This window comes from Rhodamnia argentea, chromosome 10 (assembly GCF_020921035.1).
Source record: "Rhodamnia argentea isolate NSW1041297 chromosome 10, ASM2092103v1, whole genome shotgun sequence".
NCBI classification, from domain to species: domain Eukaryota; kingdom Viridiplantae; phylum Streptophyta; class Magnoliopsida; order Myrtales; family Myrtaceae; genus Rhodamnia; species Rhodamnia argentea.
The window spans coordinates 13017413-13035618 of NC_063159.1; the positions used below are offsets into that span (position 1 = coordinate 13017413).

Genomic DNA, 18206 nt, shown 5'->3' on the forward strand with positions numbered 1-18206 from the left:
ACACGCCAACACTTTTGGAAGCGTGAAGAAAACACAAGGAAGTTTATTACATGCGAGAGATAGAAGAACAAATGACTGCTCCAAAATTTCTCTTCACTAGGAAGACCAGAAGTGTAGCTACTCGGACAAAATATTCGCTGGTGATCAAAGCTGCCAAAATTCCTACACTAAATAAACCCAACCCTGAAATCAGAGTTGAATGAAGAAATGTTCATACACATTAGACGCTACGGATACAAAGTGAACAAGAAACAAGTTGCGGCATCCTCGCGAAAGATCAACTCATTTTTTGGGTTGTCAGCAAGAAAAATCAGTCTCTTCACCACGGTAATGTTTCAGCAGTTCAGCTGAAGCTCCACATGCTGAAGCATCTTGATGTCTGAGATATCGCCTGGGAAACCACTGCCAGTGAGCAACAACTCATTTTACTCCTGTGTACTCTCAGCATATTCCATAGCCTTGCGCTTCACATATTCGATTCGTTCTTCATCGCCCAAGGTTTTCTCAAAAGCAAAATATTTCTTGAACAAGAACTGCAAGGCGGAAACATGCAGATGTGCGGGTTAGTCAAAGAACGAAAGTCAACTTCTGCGAAAAAAGGAAAAGATACTCACAAGGTTGAAACCCACCTTAATCTTTTTGAGTGGAAGGCTTAGACTAGTTGCTCTCTCAAAGAGTGCGCGAATGACATCTGTATCTCCTAGTTTTATCTCCTGCAAATTTCAGGACATAAGTAGGTTAGAAAAAAAAAAAATCTTTAGGGACAATTTTGAACTCCTAAGCCAAAGGGACTCACTTGGTCAAGATAGATGCTCCAAAGATCAGTCCTCTTTGGATACTGTCGCAGTATTCCCTCAAACAGAGAGCGACCTCTATCAGGAACTCCGCATTTAAACTCCAAAATTGCAGTTTGTGAAATGAACTTTATATGTTTATGCTGAGGAAGACTTAATAGAGCACGATTTACAATAGGCTGAACACCTTCATTATGTTGTTTCAAAAGCCACTGCACACGCCTCAACCAAACCTGCAATCCCGTTAAATATGAAGCAAGAAGTTTAAAGCCCCAAGATAAGACAGATGAATTGTATGATACATTTAGTGTACCTTGCATGAATGCTTAAACTTCTTGACCATTTTCTCAAGGAGGTCATCGACCAACTTATTTTGCTCTGTCCTTTCATACATCGCTAAAATAGCTAAATGAACCTTTTTAGGATCACAGTATTGTAGAGCTCTTTGAAATACTTTCAGAACAGACTCCTGAGGAAAACACCATTTCAGTAACTTCAAAAGCAATGATAAGATTCATAGAACATTACAAATAATAAGATAATAATCACCTGGGGAGGATTTCCATACTCGTTTTCCAGATTAAAGTAAGCAACCCAGATATTAAGCTTCTCATTTTCTTCTCGTACATTAATTGTTCGCAGTGCCCTTCAGAGGAAAAAAAAAATGCCATCTGGATGTTAACAATAAAATGATTTTGAAAGGGAACAAAAAGGACAGCTATTGCTACTGAACTCCGTTTCAACTACAATATTAAACATACGTAACAGTGCTTGCTGAAGTCATATAGTGTTAAGAAAAACAAGGAATTGCAGAGGTTGAGGAAAAAAATGTATGCTACGTTCAGGTTCATAAAGATAAGAGGCTGTCTGAATTTCCAATATCCACCAGGCAGCACATCATGATGTAACTCAGCATATGGCACAATCTGATGCTATAATAAAACGCCCAAGTTATGGCAACTTCATTCATGGACAAGAATAATACAAAGAAAGCAAACAAAAAGACAGCTCGTCCTAGTATTACTCACACAAGAAGCAAGAAAGCAAACAAGCCACTAGTGTTAACCAGCAGATACACATGAAATCAACTTTAGACCAACTTTTGCACTGGCCTTTCCGTACTGAACTTTCTTTTAGCTTCATTTTCTTCAATAGAGGATCTTCTATGGCAATTCTTTTTAATTAATTGGCACATGCCCGAGAACCATAGACTACTTCACCTTTGCCATCTTTTGCCATCTTTTACTTCAGTGATAAACAGACAGTGGATAGGTTAACTGAGCTATTACCTTTCAGCGATGGAACGAGCCTTCTCAATATCAGCTAAAGAGAGCATGAAGGCCATGTATTTTATCCAAACAAAACTGCTATTAGGAGAGCTTCTAACAAGCCTTTCAAATTCATCAGCCGTCCTAGGAATGTCCTTCTCCAGAAGTCTTTCCTCAGCAGCCCGGATCTCTCGCTCCCTGCACAGGACAATAAAGGAATCAAAAGCTGCAAAATGAGGGAGTGGACAGTTAAGTTCTAAAATAAGTTGGACCAACTTAATAGCAGAATGACCTCTCTTCCTTCTCTTTCTTCTTTGTTTGTTTCCTGTTCTTCTCAACGTTTTTGACCTCATTGTTGTGACCTTCCTCTGGAATGATCGTGTTATCTTCATTTAGGTGCTCAATTTCATCGAGAGTGACCTCAAGTGGGGGAATCCAAGCTCTAGATTGTGCTTGTGCAAGAGCAGCATCTTCTTCACTGTCATTATTACTGATCACATGCTGGATCACATGAGAACCGCTGGATGGCAACATCAGCTTGGTTTCATCTCCATATCCATTTTCTCTAATTAATTCATCAGATTCCTCATCTGAAGGTAGTTGAATACCATTGACACTTGTGAAGTATGAGTTTTTCATCCCAAGAGAGATTCGGCGTCTTTCCTCATCAACCTGAATAAGGATATTCATCACAGAACAGAGTTACACTCATGATTCAGTGTTGAGCATAAAAGTACACTCAAAATGGGTCTGAACACTTGGAGAGATAGCATGGGTAAACAAAGGAATAGAGAGAGAATTCCATGCTGTTCCAACATCTTAAAATAAGAAAGTTACCTTCAGTATCTTCACCCTAACTTCCTCCCCTGCTTTGTATTTAGATTCAATATTGTCAACAGGATCATCCGAGAGCTCCGATATATGACATAGTCCAACCTAAATCCAAGTTGAGTCATAAAGTCAGTAATGCAGGAAGCAAATGACAAAATCTTAATGTTTCAAATGGCGTTAAAAACTAATAGAAACAAAAAGTCAATGCGCTAATCAGCAGAGAAAGGAATGAAACAAGAAATTGACTATCCGACAATCATTACTTGAAATAGTGATGTGCAATAGAAAAGAAGATTTTTCATCAAAATTCCTCAAGATCACTATTTGTGTCTTCCATTATACTATTTAGCTATAAATACTTAGTATGGAAGTGCCAACCCAAAGTTCCTTGTATATGAAAAAATGAGTCTGAACGTCAAATCTCACAATTCCATATTGCTTTATGATCTTACCAAGTTGGTTTGGTTGATGGTGACAAAAAGACCGTATGACTCCACTCGCCTTATTCGCCCAGATACAATACTTCCAATCTTCAGGCTCGATAAACTGTCAATTCTTGATCTTTCATTGTTGGCTGCATTGGATGCTCTCAGAGTAACTTCAACTCTCTTTGATAATGTTTCCACAGATAACACCCTGTGCTCGATCTTCTTAGAACACGAAATGCTTCCAATATCACTTAATAAAAATCCTTACTCTCAACTAAAAGGAATCAAAGAACTTATGGAAGTTACCTGCCCTCGACAAGTTTTCCCACAGGAAATTCTTTCTCCAGATTATTAACATACCCATCAGACAAATTAGATACGAGAATTTTTGCATCAATCTTCCGAGAAAGCAAAACAAAACATCCTTTAGGCGTCATATTTTTAACATAACCCTGTGTGAAACAGGAAAAAGACAAAGTTATATCATAAAATAAGTATTATCCTTCAAGAAAACACAAAAATAACCCATACATTTCCACCTTAAAGTAAGCATAAGCAAATTGATTCTATGGTTTGGAATAATATTACAAGTAAACCCATTGTTTCCCATGTTTGTTGATATGCAGTAATATGTAGATTATCGAGAATAAAAAGATTTTGCAGACCAATTCTGACATTAGAGTTTTTATTTTCAACTCATGTCGTTGCACATGTCCATAAAGGAAGCCAAAAATGCATTTTCGATACTCAACATGAGATGGAATACAATTTCATTGGAATTTCCGCAACTAGCCAACTACAATAACTATACCCAAAAAAATAATGTAGATGCTGAGCTTGCTGGAACTCTCTGATTTGCACCTATTCCGAAGCGCAAGGAAAATCATATAAAGTGATATTCAGACAAGCATGCACCCACACATAATGACCTCATATCAACCCCAATAAAATTAAAAATTGCGTCAAGGAATGTTCATGAAGAATACTGCAGCTGTCATATTTCTTACCTGTACAACCATATTAGGACGTAGCTCCTCAATCTTTTCCACACGTTTGCAATAACCATTCCTAGGAATGATTTCAAAAAGCAACAGTTTTCGTCTTTTTAGAAGGATGGGTGAGGAATACAATAATCAAAATATAAGAATGCAATAAGTAACTCAAAACGCCATGAAAAGGGAGAAAGCGTGACTAGTGACTACTCATGAAAGGACAAAATATCAGGCATCAAATAAATCCTCATCAAGACACTTTCTAACTGCTCTAAGACAAAGTCAAAACTAGTTGATACCGGCCCACATTTAATAGGAAAGAAAAATTTTGAACCAATTCCCAGTTACAGGAGACAATATGTGGGATCATTAACAGATTTGCCAAAATCTAACTGGACTAATTTGAGACAAGATCATCTTCTCATCCGAATGGCTTTCAACTTTATTTATCGTAACAGGATTCCAAACCAATTCAAACATCAACAGATGGTCTTCATAGTTCAAAATGATAAAGAGCAGAGGTTAAAAACATACGTGCTTTAGAATGCAACAAAGAAATGCCCCGACACTGCAAAGAGAAGTGTATGGTTCCAAGGACAACTATTCCACCAATAATTATATGCTGTAGTACAAAATTCTACCAGTGTCTCCTCATTTGATAATGGGAAATTTATGTATTTTCATCCCATAACAACATAGCCACTATTAAGGCGAGTGCAAATAACATAACAGTTCGGGATATATTCATTAGCATATAGTCAATGATTTTATTATGTCACAAATTAGATAAGGACACGGACCAGGTATTCCCCAATAAAACTCGCATAAGTTGATGTTACCTGTCAGAGAGATCCTCAGTGCCCTGAACACCCATTCCATCCAGCGAAGCTCGTAGAGACAGATCGATATGTACACTTCCCTGGGCTGTGTGAGAGATTTCAATGACCTTGCATTTCACAAATTGTCCTTCATGATGCCCAGATAACGGTTCAGACACCCATGAGCCTGTTATTTCAGTATAGTGAACCCGACCATAAACTGAAGGGCCTAGCTGGACAACCAATCCACCTACACCAGGAAGAATTTTGGAAATTCTGCCACCCAGGATGTCCCCTTCATGCATATGTGCTGTAACGTCATCTTTTAGCTTTTGCTCACTCGAATCATCAATCTTTTGCTGTTCACCATGATAATTCCCATTTGAGAAAGGACATGGTACCAACCGCAACAATTTTTTCTCCTTGTTGCTGCTTAAAACATATCCGGAAAAAACTTTTCCCACATTAAAGCGATTCTGGAAGTTTTGAAGTTCACTTGTTTCACATGCACTATCTAGAACAAACAGCTGAGCCTTCACATGCCGAGATATGGATATCCAGGCCCATTCACTATCCACCTTATATAAATAACCAGAGACACGTTGTCCAGCAGTGATATTAAAATCTTCAGAAGCAAAATCTTCCCCAATTACATGGGCATCTGCACAGACAGTTATCATTGAGATGCTAGAACCAGAAGTCACAGCACCTTTAACTCATAAGATCAGAAAAATCAGAGAGGCGATAGTAAATTACTAAAAACCCACTGCAGAAGCTCCCAACTTTTGGGCTCAACGCGTATGCAGTCTTACCCCTTCTTTTGCAAAGCAGCTGATTCTGCAACTTGAACTTGGGACCTCCAGATTACAATAAGAAGCCTTACCGTTGCATATAGGTTCGCCTTCTAGGTTAATCAATTACTAGACCGAAGAAATTTTTTATCTATCTTGAGGAAGAACTAGATTTTGAAATTCCAATAGTGGAGAGAGGTGGATCACATTGAGTTTCAGTACATAGAAAAGTCACATCCAAGAGACTTGTCAGAGTATTGAGCGATGGAGGTAGCGCCCTATGAGTACTCATGCTGGACCAAGACAGTCAAGCAAGAAACACTGCGGCAAAGAGTGAATAACTTCCACAAAATTAAGTATTGTATAAACTACTTGAGCAGAACATCCCTTACATTCTCTGAAATTACTATGATGCACTTCATGCTTTTTGTTGAATTGACTTTAACACCCCCCTTGGAGTACTTGATAAAAAATGAACAAACAGTTCCGAAGGACATTCTGTGAGTTCATTTAGACTAAAATGGCGGAAATGAGTTATCCTTATGATTTAAGTACATTATTTAAGGGATTGAGGTAAGTCTAATTAAACCACAAACGCTGACAACACATGTATAATAATATAGTGGCACAAGATATTGAACTATCTCATCAGTTAGAGTCTCAAGAAATTAAAGCATTCTCAGCACATTAAATCTATTTTAGATCTAACCAACTTTTATGGATAGGTCGCCATAAAAATTCTTCAAACTAAACGCCGCAGTTGCAATTCAACAAATTGGAGGGCTGTCCAACAACACAGCAACTTAAATGTGCACATGTATAGCCAGGCAAAACAAAGTGCTGATGTTACATGGTGACTGACACATTTGCCAGGAAAAAGAAAATGAGAAATAAGAGTGTGTGTTAGAAGACACGATTGCCGCGTCAAGCTCAGAGATGCACAATTTAGAAGAATTTTGGACAGCACATTTCAAAACAAATTAAATACAGGGCAAAACTTACATAGCAACACCCCAAATGTAGTTAATCTTACCACTAAGTAAGGATGGTTTTATAGACAGCTCCCACTGATTGTTTGTCCGCTTATTTGATGAGTCAGCTTTTGCAATGATTCTGGCACTTAGCTTTTGCCCAACTTTGAAATTTTTTAATGGATTGTCCACAAAGTTATCATCATTGACCTGCCCAAGAAAACAACACACAAAATACACATGCTTTCAATGTAGAAGTACGAAGAGCAATTATTATGGGCTGTGAATAATATAATAACATACTGATGAAGTACCTCTGTTATGTGAACTCTCCCATGCAGATGAACCCCGAATTTTAGTTGCATTTCAAGAGGCTTGATTCCAGTAATCTGGTAAATGAAAAACAAGTATAGAAAGACTAAACATTAGTGTATTGTAAACAAACTTCAATGAACTCCTTGTGACAATATGCAATAACAAATACAAGTATATCAAATTAGATAACATCAAACATTCATGAGCATCTACCTCAGCATGTACAAGAGATCCCACATTGAAATTCAACATTTTTCTAGCCTTCTTTGAACTTGATGTGGCGCTGACATCAGCAAAAGATTTGAGAAGCAAGAGCAACCTTCCCATGGTAGCAGGAGTAGGAAGTGCCACAACAGTGGCAGTGACACTGAAACGAGAAATAACAAGGCCATGTCACGATTCCATCGTCAATAGTATAACCAGACAAGAGATTCAAACAAATCAAGAAGTACAACCAAACAAAGTAATTGATCGTCTAAAACATTATCAGCAGCTAAACAAATAAGCCAAACATAAAGTCGTGTCAGAAGCAGGAAGTGCCACAACAGTGATGGTGACACCGAAACATGTAACAACAATGTCATGTCACAAATTCTTCATGAGTATCAAAACTAGACAACTATATTACATGATTTGAAAATCTAAACAAAAAAAAAAGGAGTTACAGATGATCTAAAGATTATCAGGAGACAAATAGCTCAAATAAAAACATCTGATGCACCGTCTCAGCCCATGGAGAGAACAGAGAGAACCGGTGGGGAGGGACAACAGACAAAAGTATCAAAGATAGATGCCCACTGCAGTTTGAGAAGCCTGGAAAACCTCACTCCTATAAAATGGAACACTGCTAAACCAGAAAAAATAACAAGAAAAAAATATATCACCTAATATCAAGAAAAAATATATCACCTTTCTCCATTCAAAAATTGTCTCTGAGGGGCCTTTTGCGTGTTATAATCGTATATCAGTGCATATCCCACAGCATAGTTACACTCAGGAATTGCAAGAACCTGTTTTTTTTTTTTTTTTGGCAAAAGCTAACCTTAGAACAATGGATGAATGAAGTACATAATTATGAAGAGAAGCCATAATCACGTAAGTAACATGGATAGTGATGAAAACTTTTCTTTGCTGAATAAAGTTAACACAACATTTAACACTTGCCAGATAATTTTCTTTCACAATCTCTACCACTGCAGCGACAGTCTGATTCAGCTCTGCGTTTTTTTTCGCTTCTCTCTTACGCTTCTGAGAAGAAAAAAAGGATTAAGTTAGGTATATAAAGGAAAACAGGTTTAATTTGATAGAGGCAAGATATGGTTAATAGTTACTCACTCACGTTCAATGTTTTCTTACAAAATTAATGCTAAGACAATTTGCAAATCTGTTTATCAACACATACTGAGGGAATAAAAAGAGATGGAAGAAATTTAACCTTCTTTTCAGCATGGCTATTAGAACTTTCGTTGTTGACCTTGTTAACAAACACTTGCTTTAGAGACAAATCCACAAGCCGCCCTACTTTGGCAACATCGAGAACCGCAGCTTGAACAACAGATCCTACTTCCACAGAACTGCCTCCTACTGCACAAGTTTCAATTGTCTTTTGAGTCCACAGTTGAATCGTATGAAATCTTCACTAATTAAACATACATAACAGAACTTACACTGATAGTGAGTAATAAAACCAAGTACATCAGCATAGTCGTTGAAACTGACAACCACTCCATAATCTTTTTTCTCCTGGACTTTTCCCTCAACAATACTGCCAATTTTGAATCTTTCGACCCATTTTAGCTCAGTTCCACTTAAGGTTGGAGATTGGAGCCTAGCAATCTAAAACAAACAGAAGAATTGCAGACAAATGAAAAGAATAACTTCCAAAGAATACATACTGCAGATCATCAAACGATTTATAACCAGGTACCCACAAGCATAGAATATGTATTGAAGCATCTGCTAACCAGAGTTCCCATTGATATGAATTCCAGCTAGAGCAATGTTAACTTGACTAAGATAGTTAAGCCAATTTCTCCAATGGGAAAGGAACCTTCAACTAACAAGAAATTTGAGAATGATGATGAAGGCGATTCAAGCTGCTTAGGTTTGCGTCTGGAAGATAAAACGCAAAGATACATAGTTCACAATTGAGAAAATGAGGTGTAAGCCCCCCGTCCCCATATTGAGTGGGAGAGCAATTGCGAAGCAATACTAAGCAATCACCAACCAACTGGTTTACAACCACAAATTGCAGTGCAACAGAGGAAAAAATGATACAAACAAAATTAAATACCATTACACGGCATAAATTGCAGTTCGATAGAGACCTACAAAAGTTCAATCAAAGTGCTGAAAGTACTGATCAGATGGCCACTTGACAGCCAACTGGTTTTACAACCAGTCAACTAACGCTAACTATTATACGCATTTAATTGCTACATATAAAAGCTTTTTCAGCCTATGCTGAAACTGTGTCACTTTAGAAAAACTTTTCCCTTCATTCTGTGTGTTTACAAAAGCATACCGGCGAAACAAATACTGTATTAGTGAAACCCAAGAAAGAATCCCACCTGGCTCCCAAGAAAGAAAAAGATCAAATTGCAGTCATAAACATGCAGGGAAAAACACGAATAGTTCTTTCCCTCTTCCTTTTTATATGCAGGGATGGTGGTCTGGCATTAGTTATGAGGTTCATATTTCAATATTCCACCACAAGCAGGAAGCATACTAAGCTTGACAGCCTATTTATCCATATGTTATATGTGAACTTGGCATATCAAAGAAAGACAAATTGAATGCTAAAATCTGGAAATTCAAGAACAGAACAAAAAAGAGTTCATCCTCAAGATTTATACAATTTTCACGTACATTCAACCATTCTTGACGGCTGGTTTTCTTTTCGGTTATATGTTTAGTAATCTCCACTTTAATTGTTTTGACTATTTTTCTTCAGAGAAGGATGGCTGAATAAAGCAAAAGTTTTGCAATAAGGCATTGACATCAAATCCAATGTTGAGGAGCATAAACACATTCCTGCCCATGTCCATGTCGCAACCCATTTATGTATGATCTCTATAGAAGAGTCAACATAGCGGAGTGAAAATTTGAGCAAATTTTCACCTAAATAATACCGTGCAAATGAAGATTATCCCAATACACAAGTAAAGAGAATAAGACTGCCTATAAATTATAGTGGAAATGTTCATTTCCAGCACATTGATCAAGGGCCAACTGAGACAAGCTAAAACCAAAAATGAAGACACTACAAAGTATCTGAAAATAGGTAGAAGTGCTCCTTTGTCTACCTTATCCTCTGAGAAGTAGTATTCTTGAATCAAGGATGCATCGGTCGAAGAGCAACATGATTGCTTCAAGGAAAGTGTTATTCTACCTGTTTCATTGTCAACCTAGAGAACACGACAATTGAGAACAAAAAATGAACAATCAGCTATTAAAAAAGGGTGAATCAGAACAATTGTCAAAGGTTTCACCAACATCAAGTATGTTACTCCGAACAGACTGCCCGATGAAAAAGGCCTCCAAAGGAGTCGCTCTCAGCGCATCCATCGCCTTTCAAGGAAAGAGAGAATCGAATTGCTTAGGTTGTAAGTACAGGATTGACTACAGAATCACTGAAATCAGATAACTAATATGATGTGTTCACCTTTTTCCTTGGAGAGAAACCAGTCAAACGGCCAAGGAAACGAACAAAGCAACCTGTCTCTATGATATTGCAGATGTATCCCTAGGATTACATGATGAGTCTATCAATCTTCAACAGCGATATTTGGAAATTAAAAGCTACACAGCTAATTTTAGAAATTACAACTCACATGGACAGTCGAATTTGGATGTACTTGATGCAGATCAGAAGGAAGATCCGCAGCTGCGTTGATGAGGGAACTCTTTGCGGAAAGTAACAAAGTGTTTCCTTCAATGTCTACAATGTAAAGAATTTAATAGCATGAGACCATTGGTGCAAAAAGTAAAGAATGATGTTGGAGAGAAAACATGTCCACCAAAAAGAAGTGAGATTAATTAAAATGAGGAACAGCACATGGAAGTGAATAACGACAAACAGGTGGAGAAGCTATTTTTTGCAATGGTTTTTATTTCAATCATGCTGCAGGTATTAACCTGGAAAATTTAGCAAGATCAATGCAAAGTCTACAACAATTCCATAAAAATAATAAAATAATGTGATGAAGAAACAATTAAGCTATTTCAACAGCCTTATGGTGATCACTCAGGATGCTATATACACGGATATAAAAGAGCCGGGATAAAATAAAACCACCCGGGTGCGAGATGACCCCACACAGGATTTCTTCTAGCCAGGATTGAAAACTAATTTTGTAAGATAATCCTGAGCATTGAAGCGAGAGTGGGGAAGGAGATCGGCGGTCGTCCCCACGAAAGGTGACCATACCCAAGGCTGTACCACTGCCATGGTGGTTGCATTATGGTGGTTGGCACTCGGGTGACCTCCATGGTGATCCTTGATCTCTCCCTCTCTATGCGTGTCAAACCTAATTACAATGGGTTTTGTTGGTCAATTTCTTTTACTTTTCCGATTTCAGAATTCATTATTAGTTTTTTACTTTTCCTGTTGGATCACATGGCTGCTAGCCTTAACAAGCATATGTACTATATATCTGGTGGAGGCTGGGAGAGTGGTGGCAATACCTAGAACAAGGAGCTGCTGAAACTCATATCCAGGCTTCAACACTGATTCCATTAACATAGCATGCTCTGCAAGGTGAGTGCATAAGATAAGCAACAGAATAAAAGGATCTTATTATGGTAATGCATGTATTTATGAGATAAAAACTAACAAGGTACCATGGTGATCCGCCAAATGCTCAATAGGAATTGTACCCTTGAAGAAACTTTTTGCCTTAACATATATAACAACCCCACGAGGACTAACTGCCTCGACCACTCCTGAAACAAGGCTGCCCAACCTGACCATATCATCTTCAGAAATCCTGCTTGGAAGTTAGACTGGATGTCACACTCCAGAGTTAAATCAAATTGTAGAATGCATCAAATGGTAGAATTATCAAATGGCAGAATTCATGATCAGTGCAAGGAGGTTTGCCGGCATGAGTGTATGCATAAATGAAACCACTCCCTCCCTCCGTCTCACACTCCAGAGTTAAAAAAATACTCCAGAATTCATCAAAACGGTAGAATTCATGAGCAGTGCAAGGAGCTTTACCAGTATGAGTGTATGCACGAATGAAACCCCTCTCGGTATGAGTGTAAGCATGAATGAAACCCCTCCCTCCCTCCCTCCAGAGTTAAATCAAATGGTAAAATTCATGAGCAGTGCAAGGAGCTTTGCCAGTATGAGTGTGTGCAAGAATGAAATCCTCCCTCCCTCTCACACTCCAAAGATTTTTGAAATGTTAGAATCCATGAGCAGTGCAAGGAGCTCTGCCAGTATGAGTGTATGCATGAATGAAATCCCTCCCTCCCCCTTCCCCTATCTCTCCATATCAAATGCATGACATGTGTGCAACTTGGTTTGTTTGCATGAGCATCAAGAAGAAAAAGAAACATTAGATGAGACTAACCTCGCGGGCTTCATCAGAAAACTTAGATTGATCCTTCGTGCCGCAGGAACAGAACCAGTTACTCTGCACTTGACAACTTGTCCGACGTGATACATTGAACTTGGATCTGATCCAGGTTCTAGCCCCAGTTCATGTCTAGTTTAGAAGGAGAAAAATAAAATGTGTGACTTTGACAATTGTCAAACAATGACAGCTAGCAACGTATGCAAGGGGTTTGACATGACAGCATGAGGCCACATGAACTTGCTTGTCCACTAAAAAACACTCCATTCAACCTTGTTCAGCTTGTCCTCCAATATGATCATATTCCAAATACACATTTGCTTCCAAGTGGCAACAATGTGGGCAACTATGTCCATTATTCACTCAAAACTTTAAGTAAAATGAAGTCCTGATGAACATCATCAAATGATATTGTCATAATCCTAATTAGATTTAACCCGCTGACAGCATGGAGTTATCCTACTACTGAGATACTTATCCAAATAAAACATGTTCTTATCAAACTTGCATATGGAACAATAATGAACCCGCCACAAATGCATTTATACATTGTTCTAGTATAATTATTGAATAAAGACATCCTCAATTTTTTTCACTTAAAGTTTTATCTGCACTTAAAATAATTTATTATATACTGAACTCACCTCAAATCAAGAAAGTTTTTATAATCGCCACACATAATATTATTTTGATAAAGCAGCACACTAAATAGCTATAGTCTAGTTAGATCACACGATCTATATTCTGACTAACTTGATCACTCATCTTATATTAGATAAGCCCAGCCGTTAGCACTTTATATTAGTGTCCAGATGAATTTATGGCTTCTTTTTGGGTAGTGTATTTTCTTTTCCAAATTATACGCCACTTTTTTCATTAAAAAAGTAATACAACAAATAACCATACACTTTACAAACTTGTAAGTATGATAGCCTTTGCCACCTGTATAGCTGGTATTAGTGTTTGCATTACAGGTACTATTCTTAACAAAACAGCATTATAGAGTTTTAAATTGAAAATGCCTGAGCCAAGATTATACAGTTCTAACTCGCAATGAATATAAATGGCCATCCAAGATTGTGGTAATTTAATGTCTAAGTGGCACCCTTGGAACCCAAAAGAAAGGCTTTGACCTACTGGCCGTTGGAAAGTCTCTGTTTACCACGAAGTGAAAAAAGTTGGTAGGAAAAGAAAAAATTTGTTTCATTCCTTAAATTGAATATAACTACTGCTGACAGTTATATCACTCCATCATCCAGACTGTCAATGGCCCCACCCACATGATATACACTCTAATCACCATGTTATCTTTTCTCAAGTACAATTGGTGCAACAGTGAGTAACTTTCACAACCAATTGAAAAGTAATATGACTGAAACATTCTGAAGGTTCAAGTGGTCAACACTCCTGTGGACCACTCTTGTGCGTTATGCTTGTATGGTTTCACCAAACAACTAATGAAAAATTCAACATGAAGAAGAAAACCCACTTGCAGCATGCAAACAATAGCCCAGTCAATGCTAAGGAAAGAAGAGTAAGATGATAAGAGTCCACATAACAATCTGTGCAAGACACCAGAATATTCTTAACAATCTAAAATTACCTAGGAGCAAATCCTTGGACACCATTGTAGAACCGGACAAAGCATCCATGTTTTTCAATTTTGGTTATCCACCCATGGGTTATAAGTCCATCAGTAGCGTCTGAATATAAGCTAATAATTGCGAGTTTTGACTTCACCTGCCAAAAATTGACAATCATTTTTCAGCAGCAAGACTACGATTTCGATTATAGAATTGCCAGAAATTAATTGTTAGACAAATCAGATGCTGCAAACATCACATGGAAAAGTAACATTTGGGAAAAGGAAAAAGCGAATCTTCCATACAGATCCACATCAGTGCACAAGTGGAGAGCCTCTTTTGTTCTCAAGCTTAGCTTACTTAAATCTACGTATTCTGGAGAAAGAACTTTGAGAGTGTACATAGTAGGACATGATTTTCTTAGTGGAATGAAAGTGAAGGTTACAATTCTCAGTCTTAGATTTTAGACCTTCCACATGCTTCTGTTCGATTTTATTTTTTCCAACACCTTGCATTTTTTAGGCATTCTGAGTGTCATTTGGGAATTTTTTCCGTTCAAATGACAAGAAAAATAGATAACTTATTCAAGGGTTTTCAATTTTTCAGCCAATGATAAAAATATCCAACCTTTTCAAGGGTTTTCAAATTTCGTGCGGAGTCTCATGCATAGCAAGGTCTATTAAGCTATTTTTGGTTGGTTCAAGAGAACAAAATGAGACATCAGAAGAGGAAGATTTTTCTATCTAAGCACTTACCAAATTGTTCCAAAATTTAACACTATTTTTACAGCCGGATTTACTCCATAATGTAATAATTGATTGAAATTATAGATTCTTTGTCTTGGAAATGAGCTCTTTGTTTTTTGACTTTCATCTCCTCGGGTTGCACACTCTTGGTGGTCTTAGCAAACTTCTCTTTATGTACCAAGAAATAATTAAATATATGTAAGAATTTAATGTCATTGGGGTCATGCAGGATTAATTTATTAATAATTTGGAATCAAAAAAATTGTTTTCAGTGGGAAAGCCAAAAGGCACTCTTTTCCCATTTAATGAGCTAAACCATACACAAACTAAAGCTGCAAAGACTTTACCCTTGCAAGAAAAACCAAATTGAAGCAGGATAAGGAAAGAAAGGTAGCATACAAGTGTCTTCTTGTGGGTGACAGTTATTCTCTTAGATTTGCAACCAAGCACACGGAACACCAGCTCAGCTCCGACCTGGAGAGAGATGAAGGAAAAAAGTGCACATCGTCAAATTTTAGAAGAGATCAAAAGAACCATGTGGTAAATGATCTTAGCTGCTGGAATTACCTTGAACTTTTTTCGAGGTTTTGCAATTTCAAACTCAGACATATGTGGAAGTGGACAAAGGGCCTTTACGCCACCAGAAAACTGAACAATAGCACCAAAGGTATCGACAACTAACACCTTAGCTCTCACCACCATCCCAGGCTTGACGTCAGAGTGGGTAAAAACCGATCCTTCAAAAGCAGTAGCCTGCTTGATATAAATTAGAGGCACGATATATGGGCTATTAACAAAATTGTCATTAAAGGAATTAAAATAACTATTGAAAAGATTATTACAGGATAGTTAACTTGCCCTAAAAAGAACCATTTCCAAGCAAAAATTAAGATGAGGAATCCAGTCTATAAGGTCCATTCATGAAGACCCCAAAACTTGTCTTAGATAGTCAAAGTTTCTTTATTTAGCTCAGTGACTGGCAGAACATGGAGAACATTAGAACCTCAAAGAGAGCCTTTCACTTAAAACAATAGGGCTTCCCTATTACCAAATTCAACGAGGAAAAGGAAAAAAAAATGTGGCCAACCAAAAGAACTTCTTAATATTTCAAAATTAACATGAGTTAACGTAGACATGTATAAGTGATGCTCTAGTAGCTCTTATAAAGGATGCATTGTTACTTGGTGCATAATACATACATGCATATATACATATATCTGCAACAGTGCATCACAAATACCATTCATTGAGTGCAAATGGGAGAGCAAACCACCATTTGAGTACTAAGGATGGAAAGAGAAGCCCCTAAAAACTTGTGTACTGAAGAAAGGGTAATAACAAAAGGAGATCCATCATACACTGGAAATCATAAAAAGGGGCATTATATACCATATAGTAGTACCTGTCACCACAAACAATGAATATCCAGAAATTCTATACCATGGCGTCTCCTTCATGTTAAGAGCTAGTTCAACAATCACATATCAGAGACACTAAGGCTCCAGTGCAAGTAACCATGACATCTTAAATTTAAGAGCTTTTAAAAAGGACCGACCTTCAAAACTCCAACAGCTAGCCCTTCCAAATGCCTGATCCCAAAAATCCTAACACGTACACAATTTCCTTCCTTAAACTTCTTTTCCAGTTTAAGACCTTCCCCTTCAGCAATATCTGATACCTGGAACCATTGGGAGCAAGACAGCATCAAGTTTAAAGAGGAAATATTAACTGCAATTAAGATAGAAGAATAGAAATAGAAAATCCTCAAAATTGACTTACGCTAACATATGCTGAAGTAGACTGAGGAGGAGAAGGGATCTCGAGCAGAATGCCCAACCCTCTGTCTACTCTGACTATTTTTGCATTCTCATAAATATCGCCTACCCTAGTATGCTGCCAAAGTGAAACAAAGAACTGGTAAATTAAAAAGCATGCCTATACACATGCTCATTTGTATTAACTAATAAAAAGTACATTAGAAAACTTGTTCAAGTACACCATGATTATAGAAGAACAGGTCAAAAAGGAAAAAGTTCAGATAACTAAAAAGGCCAAATTAAAGAGAAAAGATTGAAAGGCCCCATGTGAAAGCGGAACGACTTGTAAACAACAAATCTTAAACTCATTGACAATAAAAGCGTGATCGAAACAGGGGGCCACACTATATCTCATGTCGCCTCATGGTCAAAGATCTTCCTTCTTATTGCCTATCAGCTGGAAGATAAAAAAGGCATCCTTGAATGAGGCTCCCACATTACGGGGTCCAGGAGAGTTCCCATAACCCGAAACTGTGGCGTCCAGGTCACAACAGAATAACCTTACTGTTAGACCAGGGAAAATATCAATGGAGTAGATATTTCCATATTCATTGAAAAAGAAAAGAGGAGAAAAAGGACACATGAGATTCCATGCAAGAAAAAGGCCAACCTCAAAACCCTAACATAAATCCCTGTTAAACACCTTACATGCTCACTTTATGATGTCAAAAACGACACTCAGTGCAATTTCTAATGCAATTATGGCTGGTGAGAGAGCAAGTCGGAAATTTTGTTGCAATTATTCTTTGCAGAAGAAGTAGAGCAGTTCACAGTGCCAGCCAAACTTACACGCTACCCTAATACAGCAAAACGGAAAAATTTGGGAGCGAAGAGAGCATCTACTGTTTCTGTTATCTCTTTTAAGGGCAAAAGCATAGCATAAGTTCATGTTGATAGCCTAAACTGGACTGGGCAGAAATGCTAGTTCCAAAGAAGTTGCCTACTTGCACTCTACCAAGCTTGGAAGAAATTGTCTTAAATTACTGCATTAAGTATAATTCACATCCCTCTTTCAGAAACCAAGTAACAGGACTGCCAATTAATTGCCAGATCCATAGTGACAATCACTCAGGACACAAACAACATGTGGACACTGAGATTCCTCAGGCTAAGGAGAATAATGTGTGCAATCTTACCAAAGGAGGAGCCTTATTTTGACTAAGATATGGATTCATAGTCAAACCGATCGCTCTACTAAAAGGATCGACAAATAAAATCCGAGCATTGACCTGATACAGCAAGGTAACAGCGCACATTAGTAACAAAGAAA

General features: G+C 37.7%; 1 protein-coding gene across 2 annotated transcripts in view; it reads right to left on the bottom strand.

Annotated features, from left to right (window-relative positions):
* Positions 1-18206, bottom strand: part of LOC115726427 (rRNA biogenesis protein RRP5) — a 24331-nt gene continuing 6125 nt past the window's right edge. Inside the window, exons 9-40 of one of the 2 annotated variants that reach the window (XM_030656285.2) lie at positions 18073-18165; positions 16899-17012; positions 16675-16797; positions 15687-15872; positions 15519-15593; positions 14394-14530; positions 12788-12922; positions 12051-12196; positions 11895-11960; positions 11042-11148; positions 10873-10953; positions 10704-10778; positions 10514-10615; positions 8876-9044; positions 8644-8792; positions 8373-8456; positions 8118-8218; positions 7422-7575; positions 7208-7282; positions 6956-7103; positions 5153-5792; positions 4329-4389; positions 3628-3773; positions 3346-3529; positions 2900-2998; positions 2355-2734; positions 2084-2260; positions 1344-1440; positions 1108-1263; positions 797-1027; positions 630-713; positions 1-533 (exon numbers count right to left, since the gene is read on the bottom strand). In XM_030656285.2, the coding sequence (XP_030512145.2) occupies positions 426-533; positions 630-713; positions 797-1027; positions 1108-1263; positions 1344-1440; positions 2084-2260; positions 2355-2734; positions 2900-2998; positions 3346-3529; positions 3628-3773; positions 4329-4389; positions 5153-5792; positions 6956-7103; positions 7208-7282; positions 7422-7575; positions 8118-8218; positions 8373-8456; positions 8644-8792; positions 8876-9044; positions 10514-10615; positions 10704-10778; positions 10873-10953; positions 11042-11148; positions 11895-11960; positions 12051-12196; positions 12788-12922; positions 14394-14530; positions 15519-15593; positions 15687-15872; positions 16675-16797; positions 16899-17012; positions 18073-18165 (4683 nt within the window). In that variant the 3' untranslated portion in view covers positions 1-425. Of the gene's footprint in view, positions 534-629; positions 714-796; positions 1028-1107; positions 1264-1343; positions 1441-2083; positions 2261-2338; positions 2735-2899; positions 2999-3345; positions 3530-3627; positions 3774-4328; positions 4390-5152; positions 5793-6955; positions 7104-7207; positions 7283-7421; positions 7576-8117; positions 8219-8372; positions 8457-8643; positions 8793-8875; positions 9045-10513; positions 10616-10703; positions 10779-10872; positions 10954-11041; positions 11149-11894; positions 11961-12050; positions 12197-12787; positions 12923-14393; positions 14531-15518; positions 15594-15686; positions 15873-16674; positions 16798-16898; positions 17013-18072; positions 18166-18206 lie in introns of those variants that run through there. The other variant, XM_048271642.1, reaches the window with a different exon arrangement.